The 25,132-nt window shown below is 55.1% G+C and overlaps 2 protein-coding genes across 11 annotated transcripts; both read right to left on the minus strand.

The window, feature by feature from the left end:
- Positions 1 to 334: 334 nt before the first annotated feature.
- On the minus strand, positions 335 to 11,574 carry ARFGAP2 (ARF GTPase activating protein 2). Of its 6 annotated transcripts, XM_028484686.2 has the most exons (17): positions 11,434 to 11,562; positions 11,145 to 11,263; positions 10,553 to 10,625; positions 9,901 to 10,032; positions 9,736 to 9,816; positions 8,841 to 8,922; positions 8,494 to 8,550; positions 7,813 to 7,854; positions 7,398 to 7,450; positions 6,811 to 6,947; positions 6,579 to 6,710; positions 4,043 to 4,171; positions 3,825 to 3,959; positions 2,525 to 2,651; positions 2,281 to 2,374; positions 2,064 to 2,182; positions 335 to 1,590 (listed from the first exon to the last, which is right to left on the minus strand). In XM_028484686.2, the coding sequence occupies exons 1-17, from the start codon at positions 11,503 to 11,505 to the stop codon at positions 1,570 to 1,572; spliced, it is 1,605 nt and encodes a 534-aa protein (XP_028340487.1). In that variant the 5' UTR covers positions 11,506 to 11,562; the 3' UTR covers positions 335 to 1,569. The 6 variants fall into 6 exon arrangements, with proteins under 6 accessions (XP_028340487.1, XP_054938642.1, XP_007121284.2 ...); XM_055082667.1 differs by lacking the exon at positions 9,736 to 9,816 and having other exon boundaries at positions 11,434 to 11,574; XM_007121222.4 differs by lacking the exon at positions 7,813 to 7,854 and having other exon boundaries at positions 11,434 to 11,561.
- A 665-nt stretch (positions 11,575 to 12,239) lies between these two features.
- On the minus strand, positions 12,240 to 20,052 carry PACSIN3 (protein kinase C and casein kinase substrate in neurons 3). 5 transcript variants are annotated; one of them, XM_028484693.2, is made up of 11 exons: positions 19,946 to 20,051; positions 16,947 to 17,001; positions 16,591 to 16,680; positions 16,281 to 16,437; positions 15,308 to 15,543; positions 15,038 to 15,193; positions 14,271 to 14,446; positions 14,010 to 14,130; positions 13,700 to 13,836; positions 13,167 to 13,288; positions 12,240 to 12,770 (listed from the first exon to the last, which is right to left on the minus strand). In XM_028484693.2, exons 3-11 carry the CDS (start codon positions 16,642 to 16,644, stop codon positions 12,655 to 12,657), a joined length of 1,275 nt encoding a protein of 424 aa, XP_028340494.1. In that variant the 5' UTR covers positions 16,645 to 16,680; positions 16,947 to 17,001; positions 19,946 to 20,051; the 3' UTR covers positions 12,240 to 12,654. The 5 variants fall into 5 exon arrangements, with proteins under 5 accessions (XP_028340494.1, XP_028340492.1, XP_028340493.1 ...); XM_028484691.2 differs by having other exon boundaries at positions 16,929 to 17,001; XM_028484692.2 differs by lacking the exon at positions 19,946 to 20,051 and adding an exon at positions 18,353 to 18,564 and having other exon boundaries at positions 16,929 to 17,001.
- Positions 20,053 to 25,132: the final 5,080 nt, after the last annotated feature.

The following is a 25,132-nucleotide window of genomic DNA, read 5'->3' on the forward strand; positions in this document are numbered from 1 at the left end:
GCCCCAACCAAGCCTACCGTTGGGATGAGGTGTACGCTGCTGAAGTCGCTCGCCTGCCTGCAGCCATATGGCTCAGTGAGTGAGTGAAAGGGCCAATACCAGCTCTGTCCTCCGCGTGCCACGGGGTGGTGAGGTCGAGGCTGCACCAGACCTCACAGCAGTACAGGGCCAAGGAGCCGGGTGCCTTTCGCTTTCAGAGAAGGGACAAGCTGGAGGCCCCGGAGAGAGTGCCCTCAGCTTCGGCACCGATGCCCTACCCATATTGGTGGGAGGCCGGAGAGTGAGGCGAGGGGCTTGCACTGGGCAGGGAGGCAGGATCCAGAGAGGACACTACTTCACTCAGACCAACAGAGGCCTAGGTCCCCGTCGGGGCTTTATTTGACACCACTTAGTTTCAATACAAACAGTCCAGAAAGAAAGTCACATCCCTTTGGGTGAGGGGGTGGTGGGAACAGTGGTCTGTGTTGCTTGGGACCTAAACCCTCAACCACAGGGTGGGGCAGGCCCAGGCTGCCAGCACGGCAGGGGACGATGGCACCAAGGATGACAGCGTGTGGCCTGCAGCTGGGTGAGACCTGCAGCTCCGTAGGCGCCGCAAGCTCTCAGTGGTGGGGTGCTGTCCAGGCCCCAGGACCCAGACGATGCGGAGGAAGAAAGCTGAGCCCCACGAGCCTGCTTCTGTCCCTCACGTCCTCTGCTTTCTTGGCCAGCTTTACACTCACAGCATCCAGAGCAGAGGACACGGCAGGTGAGACCCACCATGGCCACCAAGCAAGAGAAGAAGGGACAGAGTCTCAGGAGGGGACAGAGGGTCCTGTGGCCCACAATGGATGGTATGGGAGGACGCCGAGACACCCAGGAGGAGAGGTAATCCTCCAAGTGATCTCTGTAAAAAGGGGCAGTGAGACAGGAGAAGATCACTCGGGCCTCCAGTCTGATCCCAAATGAAACCTTTAGGTACCAGGTAAAGTTTCTAGCCCTCAGTAAGGCCCAGACGAAGGTTCTTCCCCTCCCCTGCCCTCTTCTGGTGCCCAGAAGAGGCCACTGGAGCAGCAACAGCGGCAGCCAAGCCCAGAGCCCCCTCCCCTGGGGGCCGATCTACAGCAGAACTCTTTCTAGACCTCCTTGCTGGTTCCAGAGGACAGGGGCCAAACCCCCAGACAATCTGGAAGGATCCTAGAGCCAGCAAAAAACCTTATACTTATTACTTTCCCTACTCGGGGGAGGCCTGGACCCAGGATAAGCCATCCTGAGGGAACTCCCTCCCCTCACTCCCAGTGCGGCAGGACAAGCGAGCAGCAGCTTTGGGGGCAGGACTGGATTAACAATAATCTAGCACACAGGGGTGGGAGTGTGAGAAGAAGAGAATAAAGGGCTCAATCTCCAGGCAGAGGTCAGGGGCTAATACTGCCCATCCCTCACCCGAGATCCTCAAAGGCCACCCACTCACACACCACAGGTATAAAATAACAATTCCTCCCCAGCTTCCACAAGGCAAGCATCCCAGGCCTAGGAATCATGAGGTTTTTGCTGCTGTCACCACCATATGTCTGAGCCATGGAGCCTGGATCAGTAGGAACCATAGCGATCCTGGGGATGGGGAAAGAAAAAACAAAGTCAGAGTCTCTAACCTGCATCAGCTTTCCAGCACGCACACCCTCCGCCAACACACCCCACGGGACTGGGGTACTGGCAGGCGGGGGAATCAGGCACCAATCGCACCCTGGCAGAGATTGTTTTCTATTTTACTGTGACCCAGGAAAGGGGTTGTGGCCAGATCCCAAGGGGGAAGCCCTGCCTGATCTCACAGAAGCTGGAGAGGGAGGAGAAACAGTACAGATGACGAGAGTGGGGGAAAATCACTGCAGACATGGCATCGTCTTAGGGAGAGGCCCAGCCCTGGTACCAAGCTCAAAGGAAGCAAGCTGCCCTTCAGGAAAAGAAAATGCTCTCTCGGGCTGAGGGCTACGGTGCAGCTACATCTGGATCTGGTGGAGAAGGCCAACTTCCAAGCATTACCCTTTGGTCTCCTCCCACCCCAGGTCAAGCAGTCCCAGCCTCACCTGCAAAGAATTCATCACACCATTGGCCAGCACGGCCATCTTCCCGGCCACAGACTTGACACCCTGCTTAAACTGGGCAATGTCAGCTGTGGGCAGCACGTTCCCCAGAGACACACTACCTGTCAAAGCAAGGGAAAGGGTGACCCAGAGCCCGGCAGGAAGCCCTTCCCAGTCCAGGGGGCCCCAGCTCTGCTCGCAGGCTTCGCTTGGGGCCTACCTGCTCCATGAGCGCCATCCACGTCCCCAAAGAGGTCCGAAGAGCTGATGGCGCTGCTGCCTGAGAGCCGCTGTAGCCGGGACCTGGCTTCATGCTGCGGTGAAGAAAAGGCAGGGCCTCGGGGCCTCTGGGCCAATGACCATCCAGGCCCAGCCACCCTGGTGCCAAAGCCCGAAACAGCAGGGAAGAAACTCCGCTTCTACCTGCTGCCTCCAGGCTCAGGTAAGCGGACAACTCTACTTACCTCAGTATCCACCTCCCGCCCAAAGAACATGTCAGATGAGATGGCTTTGGCTCCTGCAAATTTCTGTCGTGCTTCACTCGACTCAAGGCCTGAGCTCCGGCTTTCCACTTCCCTCCGGTTTGTGACTCTGAGGGGTGGATGTGGGACAACAGCTCTGACTCTTCCCATTGCTACCAGGCAATAGTATCATTATAGCATTACTATCCCATTCCTACCAGAGGCCAAAAACAGCACCAGTGGCCTTCTGGGGATGCTCACCATGGCCCCATCTGACTGCGGCTCTGGGACCCAGGGGCCCGCTCTTCTCCACACTGAAGCCAAGGCACAGAGAGCTTATGCTCCCTCCACTAGGCAGCATGGAAATAGGGTTTGGAGGGGCCGACGCTTCTGCCCCAAACCACTAGGATGATCAAATGTCTCAGTCTGCCTGGATTGATACCTACTCTCCTGGCGTAATTATTAGCATTACCCCCCTTTTACTCTCAAAAGCATGCCAGTGTGGCTGAAAAGGTGTACAGTCACTCCCACCTAGCACTGACGCAGACACTGAGCTAGGTGTTTTATAAGTTTCATTACATTTAATCCTTATGGCAGCTCTGAAGTCATTAGTTATGTCCCCATTTTACAAATGGATTATTTGCAGATAATTTATCAGTTAAGGACCACCCCAATTAACATGGAATATGCTTTTAAAAAATTACTAGGGGCTTCCCTGGTGGCGCAGTGGTTGCGCGTCCGCCTGCCGATGCAGGGGAACCGGGTTCGCGCCCCGGTCTGGGAGGATCCCACATGCCGCGGAGCGGCTGGGCCCGTGAGCCATGGCCGCTGAGCCTGCGCGTCCGGAGCCTGTGCTCCGCAACGGGAGAGGCCGGAGGGGCCACAGCAGAGGGAGGCCCGCATACCACAAAAAAAAAAAAAAAAAAAAAAAAAAAAAATTACTAGATGAAGGCCAGAGACACATAATCCTTGGGAGGTCAGAACTGAAGCACAAAATCAGGCTCCTCCTGCCAGAGAAATGGACCTCAAGCACAAGAGGCTACTAGGCTTCCTGCAATGGTAGAGCACAGCTCAAACCAAAGCCTGATTCCTGCACTCTCTAATCTGGTAGCCACTAGCCACATGTGGCTATTCAAATTTATTCAAATTAGATTAAAAACTCAGTTCCTCAATTAACCCTAGACACTTTTTAAGGACTCGCTAGCCACATACTTGGTGGCTACCACACCAAACAGTGCAGATACAGAACACTGCCACCATCACAGAGCATCCTACTGGACAGTGCTGCCCTAGAGCACTCCACCTTTCTGAAATGGGCCGGATGCTTGAGATAGTCACTTCTGGCTCCTTCTCCTCCATCCTGTCCATACCCCAGGCAGCATCTGTATCCCAGCGGGAACCAAAACTCTCCCCCAAGGAAAAGGGGTTGTCCTTGTACCTGGGGAGACAGACAGTACAGTGGCTCAGAGAAGCTTGATGAGGAACATGGTAGCCAAGTCTGCACCCCAACAATAGCCTTACTTTGGGGGTCCAGAGGCGAAAGTACCAACATCGTCAAACAAGTCCAGCTGTGAGCGGGAGGATTTTGCACTCACTGGGGTTTCCTGCTCGATCACCTGCATCTCAGACAGCACCGAGTGGGAGACGGAACTGTGGAGAAAAGCAGGAGTGAGCATCAGTGTCACTGCACAAGAGAAGATGCCCAGGGCTTCCCTGGTGGTGCAGTGGTTAGGAATCTGCCTGCCAAGGCAGAGGACACAGGTTCAAGCCCTGGTCCGGGAAGATCCCACACGCCATGGAGCGACTAAGCCCGTGCACCATAACTACTGAGCCTGTGCTGTACAGCTCGTGAGCCACAACTACCGAAGCCCGTGCAACTAGAACCCAGGCTCCGCCACGAGAAGCCACTGCGATGAGAAGCCCACACCACAACGAAAAGCAGCCCCTGCTCGCTGCAACTACAGAAAGCCTGAGTGCAGCTACGAAGACACAACGCAGCCAAAAATAAATAAAATAAATAAATTTATTTTTAAAAAAAAAAAAAAAAAAAAAGAAGAGAAGATGCCCAGCTGCTGGCAGAAACCTGGGTTCTCCTCCACTGAGCACCACCCAGAACCTTCTTCCCCTGACTGTGCCCAGGGCTGGGCAAGACCCAGCAGGGAGTGCTAGCAACTGTTCTAAACTGGAGAGCACTCCTCACCTAGCAATACGTCAACTTTGTTTTCTCAAAGTAGGGTTTCCCTGACAAATGACTGTTTGGCCTGTTTTAATTTTAACGATAACGTGGACCAAATAATAATGCTTCCTGTCCTCAACTTGCTGCACCATGAGCCACGTCCTTCACCAAGATAGACACATAAAACAAAAAAGATGAAAAATGCCCCAGAACCAGGGAAATGAGTCTAATGACATCAAAGGATGAGTTCCTAATTATCCCATCTTTTTTTTTTTTTTTTTTTTTTTTTTTAAAGAAGAAAGCATTTCAAAGTAGAGAGTCTGGCCTCATGCACTAAAACCTGGATCTGCTATTTGGTTTCCCAATGAGAAGAGGCATTGAATTTGGCAGCCAGTACCAACTTGTGATGCCTCTCTTCCCTCCTGTGTTAAGCTCCACAGAGGCTTTTGAGGATTAATTTCATTTAAATAAATTCATTAAAAAATATCTACCGCTTTTGGTTGGCAGAACTCCAAGGAGTGAATATTTTGCAATAAGGTTTTAAATAAGGTGGGCTGGGTTTAAATGATTCTACTGCAGTACAAAAAAGAAAAAAAAAGTTTTAAATATACCCTTTAATCCAGTCATTCCTGTGACCAAAACAGGGAAGAGGAAAGTCCCTTTGGGATAAGATTTTGTCTCCCTGATTAGCTGTGGGTTACACTAGTAGCACACAGACTAGAAGGGAATAACTTAAATCCAACTGGCCATGTCCTGAAAGATTAAGTAGAAATACCCAGCTGTATCTTCTTCCAGAGAAGTAGAGCATAATGGCTACAAATACTAAATATGAAATCAAACAGCTCTATGTTCAAAATCTAATTGTAACAATTACTAGATTTTTAGGCTTTAAGCAAATTGCTTAATTGCTCTGAGTCTCAATTTTCTCATTTGTACAAAGGGAAAACAATAACTCCTGTATAACACTGCTGTGTTTAAGTAAATAAGGCCATTGGCAAAGCTCACGCCCCCTGGAAAGGAGCAGACACCACTTAGCACAAGCTCACTGTAGCCAGGATTGCTCACCCTGGCGCTGCCACATATTCCAATTTTTAAGAGAGATAAAAAATCTAGTATTACTGAAATCTCTAGATGCTAACTCTTATTGTGAAGCAAACAAAATGCATAAGAGAACTGATTAGCAGCCCTTGTTCTTATTTTTTTAAGAAAACCACAGCAACATAAACCCAGTGGTCCTGAAACAGGAAGGGAACCACCCAACCAAAGGGCATTTGAATGTCTGGGGGTATTTCTGGGTGTTATGGTATCTGGTAACACTAATGGCATTTAGTGGACAGGTATTAGGAATGCTGAAAGCCCTGCGATTCTTGGGAAGCTCTTGAGAAAACTGACCTGCCATTCAAAGTGCCGTTAGCACCGTTTTTAAGAAACATCACCCTAGGGACTTCCCTGGTGGTCCAGTGGTTAAGACTCCGTGCTCCCAATGCAGGGGGCCCAGGTTTAATACCTGGTCAGGAAACCAGATCCCACATGCCGCAACTTAGAGCCCGCATGCCACAACTAAAGATCCCGCATGCCGCAAATAAGACCCAGTGCGGCCAAATAAATAAATAAAAGAAAGAAAAAAAAATACCACCCTAGTCTCTTGGACATATTGAAAGAGCACCTGATCCTGTGTTTCATTCGTTCAACAAATACTCAGCGAGCATGTACCTACTATGTGCCAAGCACTATACTAGGGGCTTGAAAACAGTAAGCAAAGTCATCTATTCAGCCTTGGAGGAAGACTAAGCCTAGAACCCCAAATTGCTGGGAAGAACCTTCAATGGTTCCCAGGGCAACAATGGCATTTCCCTGCCACACCCCAAAGCTGAGCCTCACCTTCGGGACACCAGTCCCATGCCCAACCTCTCTGCCTGCTCTCGCTTCTTCCCTTCCAGATTCTGTAGCTTCTTCTCCTCCTTCTTACGGTCAATCTGAAGCTCCTGGTAGGCCAGACGCATGGAGGCAACCCTGAGAGGGAACAAACGTGTCAGAGGCCAGCACCGTCCTGACCGGTCCTACCCGCCCACCCAACCCCACACAAGCCGGGGCCCCTCCGGCAAACACTCACATGGACTCCTCGGCCTGCTTCTTGGCATCAGCCACCTGCTGCTCACGGAGCTTCTCTGCCACCTGGGCCTGCCGCTCAATCTCGCTGAAACTCTGGCTGCTCACCTTCTGGGCCCCTAGGCCTTTCTTGGCACCCAGCTGGGAGAATTATGTGATGAGAGCTTTGCCAACCACAATGCCTTCTATCCCCTCCCTGGCATGGAAACATCCACAAGGAAAGGGTTCCTTCTTAAAGTTTAGTGTAAAAAAAAATACGAGCCCCGTCAGCATGGTGGAGAGGGAGATCAGTGGTTCTGCTGGAGCTGAGCATAAGGTGGCCCACACAACCACAGCAGAGGCCTGGGGGCCGGAGGACAACGGCTAACGCTACCAGGCCCGGGATGTGCCAAGCACTTATGTGCACAATCTCACTAACTCCTCCCAGGAGCCCCTTAGAGACAAGCATCTTGACAGCCCCTCACAGATCAGGTGGAGAGAAGCTAAGCACCTTTCCAGTCATACAGCAAGTAAGTGGTCAGGTCAAAGGGGGAACCCAGGTGTCTGACTCCAGCTCCTAACCACTCTGCCATACTGCCTCTCCCCACCTACCCCTTTCTTAGCTGCTGCTGGCTTCTTCTTGCCAATGAGGGAGGTTTTCAGTTCTGTATGAGGAAGAGGGTGGGGCGTGAGCAGAGACACAGGGAGGTCAGAGGCAGCAGCTCAGTCCACATCATGCAGCTTCCTGGCAAGAGCTTCTACAAAGAACAGCTTCAGGCAGGGGAAGGCAAAGCTGCCACCACCAGCTCCAACCAATGGTGTCAGGACGTCCAAGCCAAGACAGACGAGGTTAGAGGAGGTTACTGATTCCCAGCCGATGGACCTAAGAACCTAGACCTGAAGCACCAGAGACAAAGTCCCTGACCCAACACGAAGACTGCCAGGCAGGGGCAGCACCAAACACCAGCCTTGGCTCCTAGAGCAGGGAGCGGGCGTGCAAGGGGCTCCCCAAGCAGCTGTTGGTTACCTCTGGCAGGAAGAGCCCCTTTAGGTGACAGATACATGGACTCTGGAGAAAAACAGACTTGTGGCTAACAGGGGGTCCCACCTCAGAGCCTCCATATAGCTCCCAAGCCCAGAGGCCTCTACAGAGCCTCACTCCGGACCAGGCCACGCCAGCCTTCCCATGGGGTCAGACTGACAGTCATTCTGCTGGCTTCCTGCCCCAATCCCCAAAGGTCGACAAAACAAACCAGGGCAGCAAATGGACTGTTCACCCTGAACTAAGTCTGAAGGACATCAAGAAAAGAGTAGAAGAGAGCTAGAAGGCCAGGGGCTGGCCGAGAAAGGACAATGTTGCCTCCAGCCATTAGCAGCTCAGAGTTGTCCCCCTTCTAATGAAATGGACCAAACAGGCCAATCCTGCCTCGGCCCCCAGGGTTAGGTGTCCAGCCTCACGCTGGCCGGCCCCAGCCCCACCCCCAGAGGCAGACCCCAGGCCTGGGACACCAGCCGCCAAGGGCCTGCTCTCAAGTCCTTGCGGTCGATGTTGCAGCCACAACTTCAATCCCAAGCCCCACTCCAGAGAGATCAGATGCTCAGTCTCCTGGGACCTCAGTCCACATGACCAGGCAGCAGCAGATCTGAAAAGAACCCCCGAGGCCCACCCTCTCCCAGGCACCCCACAGCTGCCAGCTGGCATACTGACCCAGAGAAGCTTTGGGTGAGGTGCCAAGCAGCTCCATGGTGGGGCCGTGCTCCGGCTCTGTGGATGCAATGATGGGAATCAGGTGGAAGACTCAAAACTTCCTATGGCCTCCCCTTAAGGGAAGTGATGGCGTAAAAGTAGGGGCACCAGCTTTCCTCAGTTTTCTGAGGCCACCAAAATAGAAAAAGAATGCCCACCACCTCCTCCGAGGGACTTAAGTGAATCCCAGCCCACCCAGAGATAGTAGGAGACCCCTCACTCCCATTACCTTGGCCAGGTTTCCCATTCCTAGCCCCAAGTCCTCTGCCAGGACCAAGGCACATAGTTGGAATCTGGGCTAAACTCACGTGCCAGGCCACTGCTCTCTGCAGATGGGGATGGCTGCTGGGTCTCTGATGGGTCCGTGGCTGGTGCATTCCAGGCAGGGGGCTGAAAAGCCAGATGACAGAAGCCTTGATGAGCCATTCCTGCTGGCAAAGAGCGCCAAATACCTTGTGGGTACAAGGCCCTACTCCAAGTCCATGAGGAAAGAATACTGGAGGTTAGCAATCAAAATTATAGTTGCTATTCACTATGGAAGAAAGCAGCACAAAACTAGCAGCCACCTCCATCCCTTCACTGTTTACTTAGAGCCAGAACCCATTCCCCTAATTTAATAATTACATCGGGCACTCACCATGTGCCAGGTACAAGTCTAAGGGCTTTTTACATGTAAATGTGTTTAATTATCACAACAAGCCTGTGACGTAGATACGTTCTCCACCTTAGAGAATGAGGTTAGGTGTCTTAGCCACCACACTAGAAAGACTAAGTAGAGGAGCAGGGATTCAAACAGAGTCTGACTTCAGCACCCAGTGGGCGCGTAGAGGCGAAACCGCCTCCCAGGGGTAGGTTGCTTGGGAGGGAATCCCTTCATTGTCCCCACCCACAGTGCCTTCCTCACAGGGGAAGAATCCAGGAAAAGTTATTTGGGGTTCCTGATACCTCGAGCCTTTAAGAAGCTTCTCGTTCTCCCTACCACCCCAGCTTATACGGGTGTGTTCCTAAGGAGGGCCACATTGCACCCCTACTCATGGGAAGAGGAAACACCTGGGTCTATACGGCAGTGGGCCCCAAACATTCCCCGTATGAGGTATCACACCAAGGCGAATGGAATCCAAGCCCATGACTGTGGGCCCTGGCCTCAGTAAGTAAACCACCTGTCAGGAACAACTGTGGGAAACATTCCTGGTGCGCACTCACTTGAGTGTGTTCCGAGAAGAAATCAGAGTCCTTCTTCTCTGGGGAGTGACTGGGAGCACTACTCATATTGTCTATCCAAAGCTAGAAAGAAGACACAGCTGAGACACAGGACTCTGAATAGTCCCAGTTACCCCATGACCCCAGCCCGGGAGAACAGGCACTTACATCAGTGCCATGCCTAGCCAGGGCCGCACTCCCCAGCTGCCGGATCTTTTCCCGGTACATCTGGGCAGCTCGGCTATTATATTTGGTGTTGGCATCACTGGCTGTGCATCCATGTTGGCGGAAGAAGGCTGTCTGGTGAGCAAAGAAGACAGGAGAACGTGCTACAGGTGATTCTCCCCAGAGCAAAACAGACACCTCCTTCTAACAGTCTGGTTATTACTTATACAGAACAATATGCTCTATTGACACCAGCAGTTTTTCATAAAGTTCCTCAGAAACTCCTACAAAAAACATAGCCTCCCATCCTCTACGATGAATGACTGAAGCCCAGACCTCACTCAACTCTGCGCGAGGACAGCATGCTGTACCCACTCTGCCCATCCTTCATCCAGGCCCACGAGACCCGGACAACTGTGGAGGCCCCAACTCCCTTGGCCTCTCCCCCAAGAACGTCTCTCCAGTTTAGTTTGAATCCAAAGCCCCTTGGAAAAGAACAACGACCAATCTCCAAGTTTAGAGAATAGTGTACAGTGTTGCCATAGACCAGAGAATCCTCTTAACAGAGAAACTGAGAGGGTCTCCAAGAAGTCACTGTAAAGTCAGTACCCAGGCAGAAAAACAGGGGCAGGAGGATGGTAAGGAGGAGCTTTACCGCATTGGCATTCCCGCCGACCTGCATACACCTCAGCTGGAACCAGTTCCAGTTGGAATCCAACTCTGTGGACCTGTGTGCAAGGGCTGTGTGTCACCTACCAGCAGGTTCCAGGAGACGCTTCCCTGGCAGACCCACACCTGTCATTTGGCCTCGGGCTGCAGTAGGCACCCAGGAAACATTCACCAGCCACCTCCGTGTTTCCTCCACTCTACCCTGTCCAGGAAAGCTTTGCTCTTCATTCATCTAGTCCAAAAGGTACTAATTATTTTCCAGATGCAAAAGAAGGTCGAAGCTTGGACTCGGCCTTTCCCTTAAGGACAGCCACAGTCTCGCTCCAGTGCATCAGCAACAAGAACAACGCAGATAACTTTTCCCTGAAACTAACGCTTGGAGTGACGAGTTTGCCCACCAGGATATAACGGAGTTTTGACCCAGACGCGGAGACGAACCGCCTGGGTAACAGCGGGCCCACACTGGCGGCTGCCTCCCGTGAGAAGCTGGCGAACACCAAACTCAAGGCGCTCCAAGTCCAGGCAGCCACTCTCCCCTGCTGAGCACCCAGTCCCGGCCGACCGCGAGGAGACCCCACCTGATGAAGCTGAGATGGACGCCCAGGGAGCGATGCACCCCGGAACAGTCAATGCACAAGAACACACCGTACGTGATGCTGGCCCAACTCGGATTCTTGGCGCCACAGTCGAAGCAGGCCTGGGTGGAGAAGGAGATGAGCGAATGGTCAGGGGCCCCGAGTCGAGGCCGGGCGCTGACACCCCAGGAAAACAGCCCGCGCCGGCCCCTCTCCTTCCCTCAGAACCCAGGGGAGCCGGGAGAGTCCCTCTCGGCCGGCGCAGGGCGCCGCGCGCCTCCCTCTCACGCACCTTGTTGGTCGGAATTGCGCGAAGCCTCTTAAAAACGGTCTGGATCTCTGTCTTGCTCGGCTCAGCCGCCATTTTCTCTCCTTCCCAGACACCAGCGCGATCGACGGGTCCCGTCACGGGCCAATCCGCGGCCGCGAAGGCGGTACAGTGGGTGGGCCTCAGTGGGGGGGCCGGCCCGCCGAGGGGTGGGGTGATTTGTCCCGATCTGGACCAATGGGCGGCCGGCGGAGCAGGCGCCGAGACGTCAGCGTCCCGGGCCCCACGAGGTCGCCCGAATCCACGCCGCGCCGCGCCGCGCCGCGTCTCGCCGGGGCCAATCCGCAGCCGGGGCGGGGCGACGGCCGGCCCACAGGCCCAAACCTCGCCGCAGAGCCGCCCGCAGGCCCCGCCACCCCCAGAAGGTGGAGCCAGCTCACAGAAGCGTGGGCTGCGAGGCCCGGCACCCGGCCTTAGCTCAGGCCAGTTCCCGAACGGCGAGTAATGATTAACAGTCCTACCAAGCAGTCGTAGTCCCGCCGGCCTGGACGGGAAGATAAACTGGCTGGGCTCCCGCCTGGCTCAGAACTCAGCACCCAGCCTCCACCAAGCCTGGATGGCTCACACCAACTCAGATCTCGAGTCCCTTCCACCCCAGGTTAGGGTCCTGAAGTCCCGGAACAGGTAACAGGCTGGCAGACCTTCGCCCAACCCCCGCGCCCCCCAATATACTCCAGGCCCACGACCTCCCCTCAGCGCCTCTCTCCAGATGCCCTCGGCAGCCGGGCAAGGGTGGAATACCGAAAAAGACGCACACAAGCCTGTTTTGTTTTTTCTTCCAAGTTTAATACACACTAGAACAAGCCACAAAAGAGTGCTGCTAGCCCAGAACTACACTCACCCCAAGCCAACCCCAGGAACCCCAAAACACAGAGATCAGGAACTGCGTCCACAGCTCCTGGGGAGACTGGAGGACTCTTGGGGAGGCCCAGGCACCCCTGGGCCCTTCTGTCACCTCCTGACCTCCCCATCTTCCCCTCAGCCTAGACTCAGTTGGCCCTTCCCTACCAGTCCCTTCTTAGACATAGGCCCCTCCCGTTCCCTGGGTCCCAGGACTTCCTCCCTCCTCAAGGGACAGAGGGGCAGCAGGGGCAGGATGGTTCAGGGCCCTCAGGTCCGGCTGTCCAGACAAGCTGGGCTCTGACCCAGGGTGGAGAAACGTTGCAGAAGGGCTGCCAGGGCAGGTCAGGCCCCCACACACTCCACATAGTTGGCAGGGTACAGGCCAATCCTGCCACTCTGCAGCTGGCCCTGACACCAGCCCTGCTCATCCTCCTCGCTCATCTTCAGCAGCTCCTCCCCTGCGAGAAGGGGGATTGGTCACTGGCAATTGTCCTGGCCCAGCCCCATTCCTGCAATTGGGTCAAGGACTGAGGGGGAGGGGGTAGTCAGAGAACCCAGCTAGAAGAGACCTGGCTCAGACAGAGGGAGGTCAAAGTCAGCCACTCCACCCCCAACCCTGAATGCAGCAGTCAGGCCCCAGCTGATGACTCTGAGAGGCAGATGAGGACTCCAAGCAGACACTCTGACTCCTGGGGGCTGGACCCAGAGCAGCCTTAAGAGTCAGAGAACTGGCCCTTGATAAGTGGATGTCTGGCTTCCCTTTTGCACAATCCTGCTCAGGCTAGTAAAGGGGCAGGTGAAAGGGGTGGAGGGGCTGAAGTCTGGAAAGGATCAAGAAAGGAGTTCCAGGGTACCTGCTCGGAAGCTCAGCTCATCAGCTTCCTGGCCCGCGTAGTCATAGAGTGCCCGCACCCGGACCCCAGTAGCAACCTTCCGGGGGTTCTCCTCATCTGACCACTCCTCATCCTGCCCACCGCTAGAGAGGGAAGGACAAAGGGGCAGTCTCAGGGCACAAGGAACATGAGCGAGAGCGCCTAGGACTCGGGGCCCAGGGCTCACCTCCTGGAGGAACCCAGGGAGAGGCAGGTGGGGAAAAGCTGCAAGATTCTAGCCTGACCTCTGCCATGAATGCCTGCAAGCTCAGGCACACTTCCTGCCACACAGAGCTGACATGAGCAGCAGATGAGAGGGAATGTGGGAAACGCCTGGCAAATCTAAACCACCATAAAAACTGGCATCATTACAACTCATAAGCACGTCCTGAGGTACCTGGCACCAATTTTCAACCCACTTCAGGTGTTGCGGGAATGAAGGGAAAGGACAGAGGAAGGAGGGCAGAGTGGGGGGCAAGCTGCTTCCTTCCCACAGCCCGAATCCTGGCTCTCACCCTGGGGACCCCAGGCACTGGGGTGGGGATGCAGCACCATCTCTTGTGGGTACGATGCTGGTCAGAGTAACCTCGTCAGGGCTCCGGCCACCCTTCTCCTTCCGGCTGATTGTCCTCTGTGTGTCCAAGGACCACTCCTGTGGAGACAGCGTTCAGGGTCAGGCGGGGCTGCAGGCTCTGGTGGCTGCCAGGACCACCCAGACCACCTTGACCTCCTTCGTCCCAAGCCCCAGCCTCCCTCATGAGGTCCAGGCTGAGCCCAGTGGGAGCCCACCCCACCTCCCAGCCCCAGCCTGCCTGGAACACGTACCTCAAACTGGGGCCAGTTCATGGCCATGCCTGGCCCGTGGGTGCTGCGCCACCACCGCAGATCCTCCCTGTCGCTGGCTGCCTCAATGCCCTGATGCAGGTCTCGGTGGAGGTCGTGGAACCTGTGCCCCAGGCACAACCCTCAGGCTGGGAAGCCCTGGGCCTCTGCGCACCCCAATCTCATTCAGCCCAGCCAGAGCCCAGGAGAGATGGAGGAGACCCAGCATCACTCAGATCTCCGTGCCCACCCTGCAGGCCGTACCTCTCACTGCTGGAGAGGTCGAGGTGCTGGTGGAAGGTGAGCAGCATATCCTTGAAGAAGAGAAGCCGCTGGCGCTCGGCAGCCTGGCAGGTCTCGAAGGCCTGCTCCATGTCCTCCATGTAGCGAGGGGTGTAACGATGCAGCTCCGCCAGTGTATGCTCGTACTGGGTTTTCATCTGGGTGGGAGAGGAGGGGGTCTGGTGAGGACAAGACCTTGTATTGCTAGTATTTACTGAGCACCTCCTGTGGGCTAGACCGTAGGCTAGGCACCAGGGTCCCAAAACCTGGCTCCTGCCCTCGAGGAACCCCGGGAGCCTAACAAGGGAGGTGGCATTCAGGCACAGCAGCTTTAAGAGTCTGGTGGAGAGTGAGATGAGGTCAACCTATGGGGTGCAGTGGGAGAAATCAGAAAAGGCTTCCCGGAGGAGGTGGAAACTGAGCAGCACCTCAGAGGACAGGGGGGATCTCGATGTGCAGAGCTGGAGGAAGGGCGCTCTGGCAGGGTAGACAACGTGAGAACTTGTCCCAGGTGGGACACTGTGAAAGGAAAGGAGCTGGTAAGTTCTCCACAACTGCGAAGATTATCCCAGTGCCCGAAACCACACCATTTCTCTCCTGAGTAAAGCATCACCTTTCTCAGGTGCCTCCCTTAACTGATAATCTGGAGAGAAGGTGGCAGGTGAGGATGAGAGCAATACAACTGCCGGGGACTGGAAAAGGCACTCAGGAAGCCCTGACCTGGGCCAGCCCAGTCCCTCAGCCAGTACCTTCTCGGACTCCTTGGAGCAGCGTTCCACCCGCTCCTGCAGCTTCCGCAGCTGCTCCTGGGAGACAGCACTGTCTGCCTTCGCGTGGCTCTCCCGAGTCTGGGCCGTCTTCTCCTCCTTCCGGGCCGCGTGGTAGCTCTTCTTGGAAGCCTCGACCTGGCACACACACAGGGACCACTCTGGACCCTGCATGCCACGCTCTGGCCCCCTCTAGCCCCAGGCCGACCCAGGAAGGCGTGTGCCTCTGCTGCCCAGCCCACCCAGGCTCACCTCCTTCAGCCTCTTTAGCCAGGGCTTCTGGGCCTTGCGGAAGCCGTCCTCGGCAGCCCGGCTCTCGCGGAAGCCGCCCAGCACAGGCCGGTGGAAGGCCCCCCGCTGCCAGGCGCGCACCCGCTCGCTGTCCTGGCCCTGCAGCTTCTCCCGCACCTCCAGGTGCAGGGCGCTCAGCCGCTCGGCCGCAGTGAAGAAGGCATGCCAGGCCTTCTCCAGCGTGCCATACTGAGGGCCTGCAGGGAGGGAAGGGGCTTGGGCTGGGCCGGAGATGCCACTTGCAATGAGCCCACCCCCTCTCGTAGGGTGCTGCTCTGGGTGCCAGACATGGAGCAGAAATGCAAAGATGCACAACAAATAATGTCAGCTGCTGCTGTACCTGGACATACGAGATCTCACTGGATCCTTGTCTCATCCACCATTGTGAAGACAGTGTCACAAACAACATGCAACAAGCAAAAAGGCAGCCCAGAGAAGTGAAATTAATGCCCAAAGCATTACAGCTACAATTGGAGCTGAAATTCAAATCCAGGTCTGTGGTATAATCCACTATACTCTATTGCCTCAGAGGGAAGAACTAGTGTCCGTCCCCAAGGAAGGCAGCTTGTTTGGATGGAAAGATCTCAAGCTCCTGAGTCAGAAGGCCTGGACTCAAGCTTTAGTTCTTCTTAGCTGTGTGACTTCAGGCAAGTCACTTAGCCTCTCTGAACTGCCACATTCTCCTCTGGAAAATGGGTAGAAGAAGACCATCTCCATTATAGGGTTGCTAGATATCAAAATGACTCATGACGTTACTTTGGGAACTCTAACAGCACAGCTGTAAGAATAACCAGGAGGATCGTCTCGCTTTAAAGAGAAGGCAGACGTGGAAGCCTCGAACTTTTCCACGAGAGGTGCAAAAAGAAGCTGCCTTGCCTGGTCACCCCACCCTCGGCAGCCCTCTTCTCCCAGTGAGGCCCAAGCACAGGCTCACCCTTCTCCACGGAGCCCCTCCACTTGCGGGCCCATTCGGCCAGCTGCTGGGCATAGGCCTTCTCGATGCGGGCACGCTCCTGGAAGCAGCTGACCAGGTCCCCACACAGCCGATGCCCATCCTCCACCCGCTGCACTGTCCGCCTGTAGTTGCCGGCCTGGGGAGGATACGAGAAGGATGGTGTCACCAGGGCGAAGCCCCCGGCAAGGGCCGGGGCTGACAGCTAGGCTCCTCCCTTGGACAGATGACTGGGCCCAGAGAGGGGTGAGCATTTCCGTGCCATCCCCAAACCTGGGACCCAGCTGCTCACCTCCCAGAAACTGCCCTCTAGGGCCTCCCCTCCAGCATCTTCCTCTGGAGCCATGGTGTCCCCGCAGCACGGAATGGTGGCGGATTAGAGCTGTAGAGGGCAGAGGGGTAAGCAGGGAAGCCAGACACACACTTTTGGGGATAGGAAAAGACCCTCTCCTATCCCTGGCTTTTGCCCCCCACTGCCATCCCCACCACCCAAGGAACTGTTAAGAGCCAAGACTTAGCAGGCAGGGGTCTGGAAGTCCCCAGGAGGGCCCAGGGTGGGGGCAAAGATGGTAGTTTCAAAGCTCCTCCTCTCGCCCTGGTCTGCCCTCCCCACCACCTCACTCCATGTACCTGGGGCCTAGAGCTCACTTCAGGGACCTGGGTGTCCAACTCTCAAAGCTGCCACTGTGATTCTGCCTTGGAGCTAACAAGAGCAAAGCAGGGGGTGAGGGTGGAGCTGACAGTGTCCAGGGCGGTGCCCAGCTCCCCCAATATAGCAACTGCTGTCAGAAGCGCCAGATTCCAACCAGGAGAATGCCAGTCGGGTCACATGGTCCAGCTGGGGATTACATGGCCGGCGGGGGTGGGTAGTGGGCAGAGAGCCTCTCACTGCCCCAACCGCAGATGAGACAAGAGGACGCCTGCCCAAGCCAGGGCTCTGTGGCCTCTCCTTGAACAAGGAGACCCTTTACCAGACCAGGCCATGTCAGAGGGTGCCCAGCCACACTGCAGTAGCTCCCCGTGCTGGGAAGACCAGACTGGGAGCCAAGAGGCCTGAGTCTTATCTTGGCCATGAAGCTTGAACAAGTGCATTATACTGTCCTCTCCTAAGTGGCTTCAGCTCCCTCCTAAGATGGAAATTCCGCCTCCTGGTCTGCTTCTGTGCCAGGGCTGGTACAAGACTCAAACCAGGCAATGAACAAGAAATGTGAGGGGCCCGACAGTCACAAGGGACATTCATCCTGCTCCACAGCATCCACTATGAGGTCCCAAAGGGCTCCGTGGATAATGAGTAACTCAGCCCCACCCTCAAAAAGCCCAGAGTATGGGGCAGCACGGGGTGTCAGACAGGTGATCAGCCAGTTATGACAGTGTGCTCCAGAACTGCAGAGGAGGACAAGGCAGATTCCAACCCCAGAGCCACACACCCCCAGGGGCTAGAGGACACAGTGGCATGCGGCCACTCCCCTCCTGTCTCTGGGCAGGGTCTCAGCTGTCCTCAGCATCAGTTCAAGCCCCTAGAAGGAAATCACTTCCTCCTCTGAACAAGCCCAAGGGACACCGCCAGACCCAGGAGGACAGTGTGCTTGTTGCTCCCAAAGCAGGGCTCTATCACAGTACTCCCCAAACTGATAAATCCCTCCCCATCCTTCAAAACTCAGAGTGAGGCACCTTGTCCAGCCCTCCGCCCATTCCTCCATCCCCATCTCCCACCCCTCTATATCCCATTGGGTTGTGACTACAGGACAGGATCTGTCCCCAGTCACTGGCAGAGACTTCCTGAGGGTCCAGTTTGTGTTTCTGCAGGCACTGGAGTTAGTTAGTAGCTGAATGAAAAAACAAATGACATCCACCTGAAGACCAGGAAACCCACTGGCTACAGCAGCTTTGAGAAAGCATGGCCTGAGTGGGCTTCCACCACTCAGCTAACAGGAGGGAGAGCTCAGGCCTACAGTGGAGGTGCCTGGGCCCAGAGCAGGAGAGGAGCAGAGCAGCTGGCCCCACCAGGGTCCTCAGCACTTCCCCTTGCTTCCTCTTGAGTCTGTCCCACTTACCGAGAAAGGACTTGCCAACCAGATGGAGAGAAACCCAGCTGCAGCTGTAAATCCCAGGGCCTCAGAGCTGTCCCAGTCAGGCATCCAGGGGCCTGGGCCCCCAGCCTGCTCCAGCCTCTGTGCTCCTGGCTCCCGGGAGAGCTGCCCCCCACCCGTTCCCTCTCTCTGGCCCCAGAACAGAGCAAGCTGTGTGTGCACGGCTGGCACTTCTCCCTTCGGCCTCCCAGAGCAAACACAAGCCCAAGCCCCAGGCACAGCCAGGCCCCACTGCCCCACGGGACCTAGCAGCAGGGGTGGGCCTTGTGCCTTGGCCCCTGCCGAGAAGGGCCAGCACCCTGTGCCTCCTGACCCCAGCAGAGACCCAGATTGGTCCCCAGAACACGCTCCGCCACAGGTGCTCAGAAAGCAGATAATGAACCTTCCCAGCCCAGGGAGCCAGCACCTACTGAGCTGGGACAAGTCCTCTGGGGCTTGGCAGGGTCTTCTCACAGCTTGCTAAGCCAAGGTAGGGAGTCTTGGAGCTCAGGGAAGAACCCACTCCCTTACCTGAGGCTGGTATGTACCCCCAACCAGACCAGCCCCCACCCTTTCCAGAAGCCGGGGGCATGCCCCTGGGAGGGAGCACTGCTGCCCTGCCCTGCCCATCCTCTGTCCTGAGGCACAGGCTTGGCCTCAGGACCTCTTCTCCCAGCCGCCCCTCTGGATCCGTCCGCAGCCCGAGGATTTGAAGGCAAAGAAGGGGCAGGTCGACTGGTCCAGAGAGGGGTACTTAGGCAAGAGCGACTGGAACCATCAGCCAGAGAGGCCCGGGAGGCTGGGGGAGGGGGTGGCGCGGGGAAAGAAGAGGAGGCAGGGCCAGGGAGGGGCATAACAAAGGGGCGCTTTTGGAAACCCGACCTGCCGCCTGAGGTGCCTGCTCCCTGATGACGCGCTCCAAAGCCGGAGCGCTCACACCAAACCTCGGAGGGCAGGGGCTGCCGTCTCTAACCTCAACCCTTAAGGACGGCTCCCTTCGACCTGGCCCTCTTGCGGGCCCGGCGCTGCACGGCCCGGAGCCCATGGAGCCCATGCGGAGCGGCCAGGCCAGGCCTAGCCATGGAGACTCCAGCTAGGACTTCTTGGGCAAACTTGTTGAACTTGGTCTCGGTGGGGGTGGGGCCAGCCGGTCATCGCTGAGGGGAGGGGGTGCACCCTGCCTTGGCCGGCGCCGCCTCCAACTCCAGATGGTTGCCCAGGGCTGCGGCCCCAGGAATTGGGGCTCTTTGCTAAGGGCGAGGGGTCGCTGGGGAGTAAGGCCCCTACTGGGGTCCCAGGGCGGATTGGGGCCTTTTAGGGGCCCCAGGAGATGGTGTGGCCCACCAGCCCCGACGCCTCCCTCTCCCCGGCAGGTCCCCGCCGGGTGCGCGGCGCCGCAGATAATACACCCCTTCGGCTCGGCGGCAGCTCTTGCTGTGCTCCCGCAGAGCGCGGTGGCCGGGGGCTCCCGGGGAGAGAGTCACTGCCATTGCAAACTTCAGGAGCGGGAGGAGGAGAGGGCGTGCTCGAGCCGCGGCTCCCGCCGCCGCCTCCCCGCCCCGCCCGGGCAGCACTCACCGCGTCCTCCCTGGGCGCCTCGGCGGGTGGGGGTCCGGCCACGCTCCGGCCCAAGTCCTGCCGCTCCCGGGCCGGGGCCGCCGCCTCCCGGTGCGCGCCGGGCCCTCCCCCGGGAAGCCCAGCCCAGCCCAGCCCCCGGCCCCGCCCTCTCCTCGCTGCTGCGGCCGCAACCCCACCGGCCAGCGGCCGGGGCAGGGGCTGCCGGCATAGCAGCGACCGGCGCTTCCCGGGGCGCGGGCCGTGGGGTCTCGGCTCCCGCCTGAGAAGCGCCAGGGCCGACTCCCCAGGGTGGCGCCGCGTGGCTATAGGAAGTCAGATTTCGGCTTTGCCCCTCCCTGGCCTCCGCAGAGCCTGGGAGACCGGTGGAAACGCGAAGGGATCGGGCCTGCACTGGCTCCCTTTGGAGGGAGGCCTGGGGGCTACCCTGCCTTACTCTTTTTGCTGAGCACACCTTTCTTAACTCCCACGAGGCTCACAACCATCCCATTGTAAGCATTAGGACTCCCATTGTATAGATGCAAAAACTGAGGCTCAGTGACCTTTAGTAGCTTGCACAAGATCTGTAGTCGGGCAGGGTCGGGACTCCAAAGCCGTGCCCTTTCCTTGCACAGCCCTCCTTGCCAATCCGAGGGCCCATTCTGAGGACTGGGCAGACAAGTAGTGGAGGTGGGGCAGAACGGCACGAGCTCCTCCCCCTCCATGTTCTTATTCCCAGATTTTGTACCACGATTCATTCTTAAATCCCTTCGCCCCTCCACCCCCTTTGTTAGTAGATCTTTGCAGATCGCCACGATGCCACTCCCTCGCCCCTTAAATCCCTCTTCCTCACCCCCTTGCCGCCCACCCCGGGATTTTTCGGAGCCTGTGCATCGGTTATTTATATCCACTGGAGCGGTCCAAGAATGTTCTGCGGCTGACCTAATCGCCACCTGCTCGGTCTCCCCGCCCCTCCCTCTCCCTCCTGGGCCCGGTGACCGGGCGGCCTTGCCCTCCGCCTGGCAGGCGGGAGGGAGCGCAGGTCTGCGCGGTCCGACGCCGGGGGCACTCAGAGGGGCTGGCGGTTGCGAACCCCGCCGCGCTCAGAGGAGTGCGCCCCCAGGGGACCGCGCGGCGCTCTGGGAAGCCAAGAGCCGCGCTGTTCTCTTTCCAGCACGTACTCTTCGTCCTCACTCCCCGCAAGCCCATCCTACCCCCATTCCCCGAGTAGTGTGAGTACGTGTGCACGGATTTGTAAACGACGGCTTTAAAAATAGCAAAACTATGTAGTTTCTAAATCCGGGAGGAATCACGGACGCGTTCTTTGTGCAGATAAATCCGCTCGTAAAATGGAAAGGGGCCCTGAAGAGAATGGCGGGTAATTTCAGGTGGTAATTTTAGCCGCTGAGGGCTGACTCGCTCCGCAGTCCTTGTGGGAGGGTGAAACCGCCTGTGGGGCGCCCGAGACAAGCCGCGTTTGGCCAATCGTACCTGAGTAGTGGATCCTTGCCTTGGCGCTCTCAGGGTGCAGCTTCTGAAACAAGTTTTAACACCCACTCTCTGTTGGGGCTTGGACAAGTCCCTTTTCTGCATATCTCTGTTTCTACCTCTATGAAACATGACAGGTGACTGGGCTGACCTCCCAAACGGGCATGTGCCCCAGCCAATTAATGATTATAAAACGACTGCAAATGAGAGGAGCTGAGATAATATCTAATGACAGCCATACTGTTTTGTATTATTCAAAATCAGTTAACATCCCACCAAGTGCCTGGGGGCTTTAGGCACCTGGAGAGAAAGTGTGAAAACACAAGAATGAAATTAATTACAGGAGCCACCTATTAAAACCCTATTAAAAATAAAGACTGCAAGCCAGACTTTGGGATGTAGGGAAGCCAGGCCACAGAGAGAATAAAAAAATACAGGGCTATTCATCAGACCACAAGGAGAAGGGAATGCGGAGTGGAAAACATCTGGTTTCCCTTGGGTTCAAATCTGGAGGCAGAGAGCACAAATGTTGCCGTTGATCTTAATTGCCCCTAAGGTACTGTAGGGAGAGAAAAAACAAAACAACCCAACAAAATCCGAGCATGCTGAGCTGTTTCAAGGGCGAAAGGAGACAGAGCTGACCTTGGAAAGCCAACCCCATGCTAGTGCTGCCCCAGTGCTCAGATTTCTGTGCTCTGCGGCCAGAGCCCCTACACACTCACACGACTCCATCAGTGAGGTACCCAACTTGAACAGAGTTCAAGATGAGATGCTCAAGGTCAGAGGACTGGATAGACAGAAACCCAGAGGTAGCTTGGCCCGGGGCACCAGGTGGCAGGTTAGTCCAAAGCCCAAGTTCACAACATTCACAGACTCACTCACCTTGAGTTTCTGGAATGTCCTAACCACTGTACCTTCATGTGTTTATTTATTCATTCATTCATCCATTTAAGAAAACAGTTAAATTTTTGCTTTATGCTAAGCCCTATGCTGGATGTTGAATACAAAGATAAATAAGGCAGAGTCCTCAGGGTATGACAATGATACAATATGTACAGGAAGTACTATGGGAAAACAGAAGCAGACCACTTTTCACCAGGTGATGACACTTGACTGGTCTTGATAAGCAGGAGTTAGTCATGTGGAGAGGCATTCTAGGCGGGAGCACCTCGGTGTGCCAAGCCCCAGAGGTGTTAGCATATGACTTGGTGACCCAGCAATTCCGCTTTTCGGTATCTACCGTAGACAAACATGTACAAGTCCAGAAAAGGGTACAAGAATGTTTGCATATAGTATTGTTTGCAATAAGGGAAAAACTGGAAACAAATGTCCATCAAGAGGGCAATGGTTGAGGGACTTCCTGGGTACCGCAGTGGTTAAGAATCTGCCTGCCAGTGCAGGGCACACAGGTTCAATCCCTGGTCCGGGAAGATCCCACATGCCTCGGAGCAACTTAAGCCCGTGCACCACAACTACTGAGCCTGCGCTCTAGAGCCCACGAGCCGCAACTACTGAAGCCTGTGCACCTAGAGCCCGTGCTCCACAGCAAGAGAAGCCACTGCAATGAGAAGCCCACGCACCCCAACGAAGAGTAGCCCCCGCTCGTGGCAACTAGAGAAAGCCCACGTGAAACAACGAAGACCCAACACAGCCAAAAGTAAATAAATAAAATAAAGTACATAAATTTATTTTTTTTAAAAAAGAAGGCAATGGTTGAATAACCTAAAGTCCATTCATGCTCTTGGATTACTCTGCAATAACTAAAGTACAGGGGAGGTAGAGATGTGCACTTATATGAAAACCTCCAAGACACTGTTGAAGAAAAAGCAGAACACTCAAAATATTCAGAGACTATACACCAAACTGATTTTGGTGATTCTCTCTAGAGAGAATTGGTGAGGGAGAGTTTTGTAATGTTTGAAAATTAACAATGAGAATGTACTTATGTGTAAAATATATCATTAAAATAAAGAGTTTTGTTTTAGGAGATGGTGATGGGTCTTATTGTCTGAAACGGTGCTGTCCAAATAGAATTTTCTGCATTAATGAAAACGTTCTATAGCTGTGCTATCCAATATGGTGGCCACTAGCCAAGTGTGGGTATTGAGCACTTGAAATGTGGGTAGTGTGACTGAGGAACTGAATTTTATTAATTTATTTTATTTTATTTTATTTATTTATTTATTTATTTTGGCTGCACCGGGTCTTACTTGCGGCACGCAGAAACTTCGTTGTGGCATACATGATCTTTAGTTGTAGCATGCAGACTTCTTAGTTGCGGCACGCGGAGTCTTAGCTGCAGCGTGCATGTGGGATCTAGTTCCCCGACCAGGGATCGAACCCGGGCCCCCTGCATTGAGAGCATGGAGTCTTACCCACTGGACCACCAGGGAAGTCCCTGAATTTTAAATTTAATTTAATTTTAATTAATTAAAAATGTATCCGCTACCTGTGGCCAGTGGCAACTGTATCGGACAGTTCCCGGCTAGAATATCCAGAACATTGAGTTCAGGATGGGGTAGAGGCAGATGGAAGATGTGGCTGGAAAGATGGGTTGGGATTGAACGGTGATTTGCAAGACGGGCTAAGGAGTTTGGGTTTTATCCTATAGACAGTGAGGAGTATGAATGGAAGTGACTAGATCAGATTTATCCTTTTAAAAGATAACTCTGGCAGCCTTTCAGAGTGTAGATTAGAGCAGGCAGAGGGCTGCAGGCAAGGTTTATCTCCTCCTCTGGAGGAGGCAAGCCCTCCTCCTCCAGAGGGCTGCTGTTTGTCTCTGTGGCCTCTGGACATTGCCCCAGCATTCCAGATGGGCAGCTGAGTAAAGTACTCTGATTCAACAGCTATATTTTTCAGATCTCAGGCAACCCCAGGTGGAAAAACTTGTCTGAGTTATTGAGAAGGGTTAACCTCAGTGGGGGAGGCTGTCTCTGGGTTGGAACACAGGAAAAACAGCAGATGGATGGCATTAGAGTGGAAATGTGTAGTAGGTTTCAGAGCTGGACCATAGAGAAAGTTTCTCCAGGGTCAGGAATTTGCCCGGGGCAGATTCTTTGGAACGTACGGTTGCATAGTCCACATTTCAGCTCCACAGGCAAGGGTTCTGCTCAGGAGGCCTGCCCTGGTTCATTGAGGCCGTTCCCCGAAGTCCACTGGGGACCTCCTTTTTGGTAAAAGAGGAGTTCTAGTGGGGGATCCATTAATTTAGCTGACTTTCAGGGAACACCCACTATGCAAGACACGATGCTGGGTGCTTGGTCCAGTGTAAACAAAGCAGATATGGTCCCTGACTCCGTGGGGTTTCCCACTAAAGTCAAAGGCCTGAGTACATAATTACAAATTGTGATATGTGTTTTAAAGTGCAATATAAAAGATGAGTGCTATGAGAGAATAATAACAAGGGGAACATAATTTCAATTGGCAGAGGGTCAGAGAAGATCTCTCTCAGGAAGTTTAAGCTTCTCTACCCCATAAGGGCCCAAAAGACCCAAAAGACAAGTGGAAGTTAGCTAAGTAAAGAGGGAACCTAGAAAACAGGATTCCAGGCAGAAGGACTGATGTGTGCAAAGTCTCTGAAATGGGAACTTGACCTGGGAAAGAAGGGTAGAGTGGGTAGGGCATGGTGAGTGAGAGGGTGAGAGGGCCAGGGTGAGGTAAAGAGGGGCAGGCAGCACCCAGAAACTGCAGGCTTTGTTTTATTCTGAGTGCAGAATTTAAGCA

Source organism: Physeter macrocephalus, unplaced genomic scaffold (genome assembly GCF_002837175.3).
Source record: "Physeter macrocephalus isolate SW-GA unplaced genomic scaffold, ASM283717v5 random_211, whole genome shotgun sequence".
In the NCBI taxonomy this organism is placed as follows: domain Eukaryota; kingdom Metazoa; phylum Chordata; class Mammalia; order Artiodactyla; family Physeteridae; genus Physeter; species Physeter macrocephalus.

Coding starts and splice junctions, on each gene's coding strand:
- ARFGAP2 (XM_028484686.2), bottom strand. CDS start 11,505: ATGGCGGCTGAGCCGAGCAAGACAGAGATCCAGACCGTTTTTAAGAGG. Junction 8,923..9,735: donor TCTTCTCGGAACACACTCAA/GTGAGTGCGCAC, acceptor CTGGCTTTTCAG/CCCCCTGCCTGGAATGCACC. Junction 7,451..7,812: donor AGGGGCTCTTCCTGCCAGAG/GTAACCAACAGC, acceptor TTCCTCATACAG/AACTGAAAACCTCCCTCATT.
- PACSIN3 (XM_024133297.2), bottom strand. CDS start 16,644: ATGGCTCCAGAGGAAGATGCTGGAGGGGAGGCCCTAGAGGGCAGTTTC. Junction 16,438..16,590: donor TAGAGGGCAGTTTCTGGGAG/GTGAGCAGCTGG, acceptor TATCCTCCCCAG/GCCGGCAACTACAGGCGGAC. Junction 14,447..15,037: donor GCTCCAAGGAGTCCGAGAAG/GTACTGGCTGAG, acceptor TCTCCCACCCAG/ATGAAAACCCAGTACGAGCA.